The 11456-nt window shown below is 36.4% G+C and overlaps 1 protein-coding gene across 1 annotated transcript in view; it reads right to left on the minus strand.

Moving 5' to 3' along the window:
* The window catches only part of LOC119781282 (butyrophilin subfamily 2 member A1-like), a gene marked incomplete at its 3' end in the record, with an annotated part of 35734 nt that extends 24513 nt beyond the window's left edge, over nucleotides 1-11221 (minus strand). The window contains exons 1-3 of the mRNA XM_038281696.1: nucleotides 11205-11221; nucleotides 10777-10895; nucleotides 4699-4715 (exon numbers count right to left, since the gene is read on the minus strand). Coding sequence (XP_038137624.1) covers nucleotides 4699-4715; nucleotides 10777-10895; nucleotides 11205-11221 — 153 coding nt within the window. The remainder of the gene's footprint in view (nucleotides 1-4698; nucleotides 4716-10776; nucleotides 10896-11204) is intronic.
* Between the last annotated feature and the right edge of the window lie 235 nt (nucleotides 11222-11456).

Here is an 11456-nt window from a genome sequence, read left to right on the forward strand (position 1 = left end):
TTATTCAGTATTGTATTGCTCTCTATAATGATTTCTCTCAGTTTTAAGAACCCTTTTGCTCTCTTTTCCATCTTGTTCTCTTTATGGTTTTCTATTTCACTCTCAACATCCTTAATCTTCTTGTCATTCTCATCAAATATTTTCTCTGCCTCCAGTCTTTGAGCAGTCAGTCGTTCTTTTTGCTCCTTTCGTTCCTCGGACATCTTCATTAATGCTTCAATCTGTTCAGTAATGCTTCTCACATCCTGCTTTCTCCTTTTTAAGTCCTCCTCAAGGTCTGACATTTTCTTAGACATTAAGACTTTTTCTTTGTTCATGAGTTGCTGTTTCTCTTCATTCACCCCATCTTTTAGTTCCTTCATTGCTGCAGAAATTGGAAACAAAACAAATCAAGGTTTTGCTTAAGTTTAGCTTCAGATTAGCAACAATTAATTTTAAGGTAGTTTTAAACAAAAAAAACTTTTTTAATAAAAGTTTAAATATGGAGCCTCCTTGAATCATGAAAAAATGGTAACTCACATTTTTTAGTTGGTCTCCATGTCCAGATTAAAGAAGCAACTCCAAATAGAAGTATGAGTCCCAAAATCACACTAAAGCTGACAGAGACACTGCAGTTCGATGGAGGAACAAATAAACCGTCTGAAAAACAGATGAAGAGTTTTATGTAACAAATATGATTTGACTTGTTTAATGATGAAAGTCTGTTAAATGTTCTACCTTGAACATAAATGCGTTTCTCTCTGGTCTGGCTGATGTCTTTCTGTTGGACTCTGCATGTGATGTTGTTATTGTGTTTCTTCTCCACAGTCACTCTCCTGCTGATGCTGTAGAGACCATCAGGACCTTTGAGTTTCCCTGTAGGTCCAGCAGACATGATGTTTCCTTCCCCGTCTAGCCAGAATATTTCAGGTTCTGGATACCAGCCTGCAGCGCTGCAGTTTAATATCACTCCATTGTTCCTTTCATCAAGAGCTACTAAACCGATACTGGGTAAGGAGATGGAACCTGATGATCAGAGAATAAAGATGTCAGATTTTATCACCACTGCATCCAAAACGTTATGAAATGTTTGATAGAAACATTCCTACTGAATCATTCACTGATAACCGACATAGCTTGAACTATATCCTTGAAGCTTCAAATAAGAAAAATATCTCTGTTGTAAAACTCAGATGTAGTTTTAGTTTAACACTTTACAATAACCATCATTTATAAATGTTAAAGTGACAATTCATTAATGTTAGATAGTTTATCAATCTTGATAAACATTTCTAAACTTAGAAATAGATCATATTGCCCAGCCAAGTTGGTTTAGACCAAACCTCAGTGGACTTAAAACCTCAATACATGATGTACTTACCTTTAAAATTGGTCGTGAATGCAGTTTAAAAAACGAATAAAACATTCATAAAAATATCTGTTGATAATTAATAAGCTGTCCCTTTATAATTTATAAATGATGGTTATAGTGGTTATTGTAGCATTACCTTGTTTTTTATATACAAATTGACATACAGCATATTCTTCTACTCCTTCCATCGCATTTTATGTAAAAATTTAAGACAAATGTTTCTTATCAGACTGTCTCAAGGATTGAAGAAACATCATCATACCTGAATAGGTGAAAGTCCAAAACATTCTTTTGTGAAAGAAAACCTGAATTGCCTTGATTTGTCAGTTATTAAGGATTATGAGTAGGGCTGCAACTAACGATTATTTTAAAAATCGGCCGATTACTTTTTCGATTAATCGATGAATCGGACAAAAAATATTTTTTATATTAACCTCTTTATTCCAAAATAAACATTTTAGACAGAACAAACAAGCACACAAGTACAGGTTGCTCATTAACTGTCCTGGTGCAATATGAAAAATAAATGTTTGTGTTAAAACTACGCAAACGTACATGAGAAATGTAGCTGTACATCCACAAAATATAGGCTACTTTGTTTCATAAAGTGCAAAAAGAGACATTTTTTTTTAAAAGCCCCAAACAACTGAAACAAATGAAATTAAAAGTAAAATAAGTAGCCAACCTTATCACTGTCTGTAACCTAGTAACACGGTAAGGAAAGCATCAGATGAGCTACCTGAGAAACTAACGTTACGTTTCCCCACTTTAAAACCAAACAAACATGGTGGTTCCGCGCCATGTTAATTTGTTTTGACAAAAGTAGCATGTTACGACTTTTTTCACTGTACAAAGCGCAGGCTATTTTAATTATTGTGATCAATTTGCACCGTCAATCCCTGCGCATGCGCGCTTCATTTGCAGTCTGGACGCTGAGGGTAAACATCCCGCTGCTCTGACTGCAGCGCTGAGAGGGTATCCTTCGGGAGCGGGGGGAGGCGCCCCACGGCAGAGTAGGAACGATACATGCTTTCCCGTAAGAGTCTCCAGAAGCCGCCAGTGACACCGTAAAAAGTCGCCAGATTTGTGGCTAGTCACTTTTTAAAAAAATAGTCGCTGGAGGGGTCTGAAAAGTTGCTGAGTTGGCAACACTGCACCTGCAGCGCTGGCTCGCTCTGCCGTATTTTTTCTTCTTCTTCCCCCGCTTCAGTCAAGTGGATGTGATGACGGCGGCGGCGGATGACGCATTAATCGCGCGACACAACTAATCGATGATGAAATTCGTTGCCAACCCTTTTAAAAGTCGATTTTTATCGATTTTATCGATTCGTTGTTGCAGCCCTAATTATGAGTTAAAGTTTTTGTTACGGACAATAAAAAATGTAAGTACACAGTAATAACTAAAACCAGTACTTCATTGTGGAGATTTAGATGAGACTTAATTTATGAAAAGAAAATCTAGAGACTTGGGGTGAGCGATCATGAATCATTTTATCTTATCTCCAAGGATCCAAGGACACATCCACGGAGGCAGCTGAAGTATCACTAATTGCTTTTCAATCAGTCATTATTTATAGTTGTGCTGCTTTTTCGTACCTTTCTTTTTTATTGATGATATGCCATGACACTGTTGGCTCCAAATTCTCAAGAGTTTAATAACACTAAGACTCCAGCCTTCTCTATTATTTTTTTTATAATGAAGATTTATTGGACACTTCCAGTGGAAGTTACACACTTTACTTACATAAACACTTCACTGCTGTGTGCCGTCTACATTCTGATTCTGCACATGAGAGTCACTTTGATGTCCAAAACCATTCAAACTGAAAAGTGAATGTCCATGCAGAAAAAAAAAGGGATTCTGGCAAATAATGAGAACTGAGCATCTTGATCTGCAGTGTGACCATTTGATTAATGTCTAATGTCTTTGCAACAATGTTTAATCCCAGAACCATGAATCAAGTGGCTGAATTACCTAATTAGATGCCATTGTTTCATGTTTTTTGAGGCATCTAAAAGGTGCAGGACACCGCAGGTATATGACTGGATTGAAGACCCCTAACTTCGGGGACCATGCTTGAAAACCAGCCTCCTGGTTGTGTGTAAAGGAGTCCAAATTAATAATTTAAGTAAAAATGTTCCATTCATTTTGTTCAAATCTTTTTATAGGCAGAAACGGTGCAGATGCCCATTCAGACCAGCAGAAGGCAGAAATAATATGGAATTTACTAAACCACATTTTAAAAGTAAGTAAGGTTCCTGCTGTCAGTTTATCACAGGGCAACAAGAACCAACCATGCTCAGATAGAGCAATACTGAATCCAAACAAAAGTGTAGTACATTCACTTAGCAGTTTAGGTTTTAGGTTGTGGGAAGAAGATAAAGCACCTGGAAAGATCCTTGAATATACTGTATAATTTATCTCTCTAATTTATTTCATTACTTCACTATGTGCAATGACATGGTCATGTGTAATAACTGTAAGTTGCTACTGAGCAGCATCGCAAAGTGTAAATGCTGTCGATTTTAAATAATTTGATCATTATCTTATTTTATTTCATCCTTGTCTTATTAAATTCTTATACCTTATTTTACACTATTTATATGGGAAGGGGGTAATTTTACTAATTTTTTAAATTTTATTTTGTCCTATTATACTATAATCTATTTTTCACTATTGTACTCACAATCTTATTTTTCTCTCTTCTGTAAACGGCTGCACTGCAAGAAAGGAATTTCCCTGCAAGGGATTAATAAAGTACTTCTGATTCTGATACCAAAGCTGTCCAGAAAGAGCCCATACTGGAATTTTAAGCCACGCCTGTCTTGCAGCAAGGCAACAATGGAAAAAACCCTTTACACTTCATCCATTTTATTTTTGTAAATAAATATATTTTTAGCTTTCAATAAGATAATAAGGAACAAATTGAATGTGTGTCTCTAATTTGAAGTCCAGCACTCAACAGTGTTTACCACATCCATATGCAAAACATTGGGATCAGACTGTATTTTGTTTACTTACCAACAAGAAGATCAACAAAGTATTCTTCAATCTTCTTTGCATCGTAGCATCTAAATCTTCCATTGTCAGAATGTTTTACACCCTTCAGTCTCAGTGAAGCATCTCCATCTTTCAGTCTGTCAGTGAACAGTGATGTTCTTTCTTTATATTCAATGTTTTGGTCATCATTATATTCACTGCCTTCAAACCACAAATGCACAAATCTAGGATTCAAGTCAAGTCTCCCCCATTCCACTTCCAACTCATCAGCCTTCAGAGGAACTTCCAGGTGACATGGCAACACAACATCATCACCAACATTGGCTGTAACCAGCTGAGTCAGAGTGGTCTCTGTGGACTGACCTGAAAAACAAAATAGACAGCTTTGTTCTCTAAATAAATGTAATTTCTGTGTATGAATTTGATCTCAGTCAGCTATTTTTGTGATGTAGGCATTTTTTTTCTTTGTCATAAATTAATTCAGCTCTTCATTTACAGAAAATGTCGGTAGTGTTTGTATGTGTTTTTGTTGGTTATTTTGTTTTCACTCCAACCAACCTGCCCTGGGCTGACCACCTATAGCTAACAATCCTGAAGAAGGTGCAGCAGAGACTGCACTTCCTGAGGATTCTAAGGAAAAAAAATATGAGACCAGAGCTACTGCTGTGCTTCTACCTCTACTCTGAGCTGCAGCTTGGTGCTGAGCTGCAGCATCTTGTTGTAGTTATCTAGCTGCACTGCAGCAGAGAGGAAGCAGCTCGAAGGATTCATTAACACTGCCCAGAGACTGAACTGCTGCCTAAGAAGATCCCACAGCATAATAAGGGACTCCTTGCACCCAGGTCACCATTGTTTACAACTGCTCTCTTTCGTCAGGCTTTTCAAGGCGATGAAGACAAAGACAAACAGACTGAAAAACACTTTCGTTATGAAAGCTGTTGTTGCCCCGAACGCCTCACATAGATTATAACTGGGTGATTCTTTAACTACGGGCACTTTTATGTCCTTTGATCATATTTCATGAAAAAATTTTAAAAAAAGGGACATTTCACACCTTTATAGTTTTCTTTACAATCAAACTGTTTTAGGACATTTGTTTTAATAGTCTGTGATGACTTTTTCACCTTTTTTCAGCCTCATTTATATGTAAATATTACTGTTTTGTGCTTGTCCCACACCCAGACTTTTGATCTTCAATGATAAAAATGAATAGTAAAGAAAAAAAAATTCTAATGTTTTAAAATATTATTAAATAAAATATCAGTAAAATAATCAAACTATAATTGGAGTATTCATTGTCATACAACTGTTTTTTTTTTTTTACAATTGGTTTTATAAACCAATTGTAGTTCTCCCAAAATGTTGTCGTAATTTCCACCACAACACTGTAATGTCCCTTTAAAAAGTTTGTATGAAAGATTGTTTGGGTAGTTGCTATGGAGATGAACAGTGACATCACAGCACAAGTCATCCATTAACCTTTGAAGTAAAGCCAAGTTTAATATTGCTTGAAATGAAAATATTTTTATTGTATGTAACTTCCGAACATGCCGTAACATCAACTCTGTGGCAGAGCTCTTTTTTTTATGTTGTTGTTTCTCCATGTTTGCACAGTTCGCTAGGTTGAGCCAGTGGATGAGTAGAAGGTGTGTTACAGGAAGTTACTGCCATAAGTCAGGCATGAGTATGGTTTGGATTTCATCTGCATCCATCCGCTCCTTTCCATCCCTTTGAGTGGCAATATGAGTAAGGGTTTATGGTTGCTAGATACTATATATCTGATTATTTTTGTAAATTTGAGACGTTTGATATGTTGTTTGCTTTAATACGCTGGAGTTAGATTAGAGTGGATGTTATGCTACAGCTAAGTTTAAGTTACCATTTAAATGCATGTTTTACACAAAGGAAACGTTTATTTTATTCGTTCTGAAGTTTTGTTTGTGTAGTAATATTTTTATGTATTCTGTATCGTTTCAGATTCACACTTTTTGCATTAAATCCTGTTCAAATAAAACACACACCTGTTCCTTGGAGGAAGTGATGCAGGAAAGAGTTTAGCTGGCTTTGAATCTCAATAGAGGACACAGGGTCACATTGGGTGCAACAGTACAAACTCAGTTTGGAAATTAATTGTTATTTTAACACACATACATGTGTTTTGTAAGCATACAATTGTAGAGACCCTTTCTAAGCTAGTATGTGATGCTAGCATAGATTTTCCCGCCAATTTCTGTCAGATTGTAATTGTGAAGGCGTAATTCTTAGATACACATACAAGGCCCTTGTTCTCACATTTTATTTATCTCATTTTATTATTAAAACAATGTGGTAATATTATAAAATTACCATTTTTTAGACAACTTTTGACATGTTTCTAACTATACTTTACATGCTAAGCATTTTGCGGTGGTGCCAACCCCTCTCTCCCATCCTTAGTACCACCTATGCAAAAACTGAAATTAATTTATTATTATTTAATAATGTATTTATTTATCATTATTATTTATTATTATGCTCCAAGTTTTTAAAAAGAACATTTTTGTATGGTCCAGTCATTGTAATTTCCACAACAACCAGTAATTTCCACCACGCAGTGTAATTTCCAACACACCATTTGTTTTTAAATTAATTGTTGCAAAATTCTAATCACTCATTAAAACCTTCTTCATAATTTAAAAGATAATATTCCACTTTAATTAAAAACTATATCTCAGGTTATGGCGAACAAAAGATTTGCGTCTTGTCCTCGTCACAATTAATTTACCTAATCCATAAATGTATGTGTTTAACAATAAAGGCATAAACACTTAAAACTATATATGAAATTGCTCTTCCAGTGAAAAAACATGATGTGTATCATAGTATTTTTGAATAACAGTATTTCCTCACAACCCTGTCCTCTCTGACCACTTTCTAATAACCTTCAGGATTACTTTAACAGAGTTCTCCTCCCCCAAAAGAAGGTTCAATTTTAGTAGATCTTTATCAGATAGTGCAGTTATAAATTTTAAAGAATCTGCTTCACTGTCTCTCTCCTCTGTGTCGCTGAGCAGTGCTGCAGAGTGCAAAAGCATAGCTTATTCCCCTTCACAGGTTGATGATTTTGTTGATGGGGTTGCTAGTTCTCTGCGTATTGCCTTAGAAAACGCAGCTCCTTTGAAAATGAAAACCGTTAAAAATAGAAAGCTTGCTCCTTGGTTTAATGCAGAGCTGCGTACTTTGAAGCAAAATGCTAGGAAACTGGAGAGAAATTATCGCTCCACAGGCCTGCGGGAGTCATTCCTAGTCTGGAAAAAAGGTTTACTGCTGTATAAGAGGACCCTTTGTAAAGCAAGAGCAGCATACTTCTCCTCATTAATAGAGGAGAATAAGAATAATCCTAGATTTCTTTTTAATACAGTTGCCAAACTCACCCAGAGCCATAGCTCTGTTGAACTGTCCATTCCACCTGCTCTTAGCAGCAATGATTTTATGGGATTCTTTATAAGATTGATCTTATTAAAAATAAGATCATAAGCACTACTCTATCCGCGATTGTACCTGAGGTAGTCATGGAATCTGAACCAGGTTTTGACTGCTTTGATCCAGTTGAACTTTCTGAGTTTGCAAAATTATTGTCTTCATCTAAGCCTTCAACTTGTATGTTAGATCCAGTTCCAACCAGGTTATTTAAGGAGGTATTCCGTTTGATCTCCTCCTCCATTTTAGATGTGATTAATCTATCTCTGTTACAGGGATATGTACCTAAAGCTTTTAAGGTTGCTGTAATTAAACCTCTGCTTAAGAAACCGTCTCTTGACCCAGATGACTTGGTCAATTATAGACCTATATCCAATCTTCCTTTCTTATCCAAAATTCTTGAGAAAGTAGTTGCCAAACAAGTTTGCGATCACTTACACCATAATGAACTTTTTGAAGAGTTTCAGTCTGGCTTTAGAGCTCATCATAGCACTGAAACAGCTCTGGTGAAAGTCACTAATGATATTCTCATGGCCTCAGATAATGGACTTGTATCTGTGCTCGTCCTGTTGGATCTTAGTGCTGCATTTGATACAGTTCACCATAATATTCTTTTAGAAAGACTTTAATATTTTGTTGGAATTAAAGGAACAGCACTAGACTGGTTTAAATCTTATCTATCTGATCGAATTCAGTTTGTTCATGTTAATGACAAATCTTCCTCATGCTCAAAGGTTACCTGTGGAGTACCACAGGGATCAGTGCTAGGGCCAATTCTCTTTACTTTATACATGCTCCCAATTGGTAGAGTTATTAGACAGCATGGGATTAATTTCCACTGTTATGCTGATGATACCCAGCTATATCTGTCTATAAATACAGATGAAGCTAACCCATTACATAGATTACAGGCATGTCTTGAAGACATAAAAACCTGGATGACTCTTAACTTTCTGCTTCTGAATGCAGACAAAACAGAAGTTATAGTCTTTGGACCAGAGTCTCTGAAAAAGAAGCTGATTAGCCAGTCACTTCATTTGGATGGGATTAAACTGATTTCAGATAATAAAGTAAAAAATCTTGGTGTTATTTTTGATCAGGACCTGTCATTTAAATCCCATATCAAAGAGGTTTCTAGAATTTCCTTCTTTCATCTGAGGAACATTGCAAAAATTAGAAATATCCTGTCCAGGGGTGATGCTGAGAAACTAGTCCATGCATTTGTTACTTCAAGGCTGGACTATTGTAATTCTTTACTATCAGGAAGTCCACAAACTGTAGTTAAAAGCCTTCAGCTGATCCAAAATGCTGCAGCCAGAGTTCTAATGAAAATTAAAAAGAGAGATCATATCTCTCCTATCCTGGCTTCTCTTCATTGGCTTCCTGTTAAATCAAGAATAGAATTTAAAATCCTCCTTCTCACATATAAAGCCTTAAATGTCCAAGCTCCATCTTATATCAGAGATCTGATTGTTCCTTATGTTCCTAACAGAGCACTTCGCTCTCAATCTGCAGGTTTACTAGTGGTTCCTAGAATTTCTAAAAGTAGAATGGGAGGCAGATCTTTTAGTTATCAGGCTCCTCTCCTGTGGAACCAACTACCAGTTTTAGTCCGTGAGGCAGACACCCTGTCTACTTTTAAGGCTAGACTTAAAACTTTCCTTTTTGAAAACGCTTATAGTTAGGGTGGCTCAGGTTATCCTGAGCTATCTCTATAGTTATGCTGCTATAGGCTTAGACTGCTGGAGGACATAGGGACCCCCATTTCATCATTCTGCTTCATTCTCTCTCTGTTCTCCTATTCTGCAGAATCTGTTAGTTCAATCTCTAACCTTCTGCTCTCTCTGCTTTTCCTCAGAGTAGCTTTGCCTCGTCTGTTCCTGTTTGGCTGTGACTCCATCCTGGAAAGAAACATCAGCTGTGCTGCTTCCATCAACACCCTTGTTTATAGACGTTGGAGATCGGCCTGTTTTCCAGTGTGGTCCTGTTTCTCTGACCGTAACTGAGTGGATGTGCTCTCTTCGTCCTCTGGCATGGGATCTGCCTTGGAGCTTGTCTGCCTGGCTGTGTGTTTCCTGGACGAGGCCGCCTTTTACAGCTGCTTTTTGTATCTCTGCTTCTGTCTCCTTGAATCCCAGTCGGCCTCGGCAGATGGCCGCTCACACTGAGCCTGGTTCTGCTGGAGGTTTCTTCCTGTTAAAAGGGAGTTTTTCCTCTCCTCGTCGCTACAAGCATGCTTAGTGTGAGGGATTGTATTTGAGTCAATGCAATCAACTGGTTTTCCTTAGATAGAAAACTTTGTATCAATTTGACTGTATGATCTGGTTGAACTGTAAAGTGACTTGAGATGACATGTGTTGTGAATTTGGCGCTATATAAATAAACTGAATTGAATTGAATAAATGAAAAATATTTATATGTGATGGAAATTACATTTATGCCAGCCGAGTAGGGAAATCTGTTAAAAAACACCAATTTGTCTTAAAAAATCTGTGTATTCTCAAGTTAATCTTCAAACTAGACTAGTTATGCTAACCGATTAAATTGTAAGAATTTATTTTTTATTACACTTTTTCTCTTCAAGTTTGCAAGGCCAATAGTGCCAGTAGTTAAAGAATCACCCAACTGCCAACAATCACATGAACAGTTATGCAATTTCTACAATACTTAATAAATGCAAAATTCTCACATGTAATACCGCAATTTTCTTGTATATATATTTTTTTCTTCTTTAACCTCACAGTCCTTCTCTAACTTTTTAAAATAATATTTATTTACTTTATTTTGCATTATTTGCATGAGTTGTTTTGTTTTAAATTGTTTCTAGCTGCTAAAAATTCTGTTGTACCCTTGAGGAACATGACAAATAAAGACTACTGATTCTCTTCTTATTCTCATTTTGTTGCTAACAGTAAATGATCAAGCATTTATTTCAGCAGCGAGAGATTTTTTGGTTAGAAATTACCTGAACAGATGCATATCAGTAGAAGAAAGTCAAACTTAAGTTCAGCAACCAGAACCTCTTTAAACAAAGGCTTCAAAGATATATTTTGAGGCAAGTGAACCATCTTGATGACAGAAAAGCTGCAGAAGAGAAAAAAGGCATTTAAGTGTTTGAAACATTTATAAAGTGCTTTCAGTTCTTTCGGTTGCAAACCTTTCTGATTTCTGATATTTCAGAAACCACATGTGTTAAGGACTAGTAATATTAGCACTACTAATCATCAACTGTATCAACAAATAAGTTCAGCAACTGACTTTCCGTGATCTGTAACATCAGATTGTTTACAATGATTGCAGATTTATATTAGGCATTTTGAAATACATCAATGGATATAAACTGTAACAGTTGAAAATAAAAGGAAAGAGTTACATCGGCGAAAATAAACCTACCTGTTCAGCTGTGTCATGTCCTCTTTGTTCTTTATAAACTGCAAAGGGCAAAGTCTCAGATGAAAGGATTGTAAAGTTTGAGGTGTGGTTCACAGCGACCTCACTAGTCCAACCAGGAAGTGAACCTACTGTGCTGAAATGTCAGTGAACTCGATATTAAAGTGGCTGCTAAAAGACTGAGAGAATCAAAGAGCTTTACACTATATACATTCAAAACCTGATGTTATGTAACAACATCAGAGTGTGAAATAA

Source organism: Cyprinodon tularosa, unplaced genomic scaffold (assembly GCF_016077235.1).
Source record: "Cyprinodon tularosa strain WSP-4 unplaced genomic scaffold, ASM1607723v1 ctg1035, whole genome shotgun sequence".
NCBI lineage: Eukaryota > Metazoa > Chordata > Actinopteri > Cyprinodontiformes > Cyprinodontidae > Cyprinodon > Cyprinodon tularosa.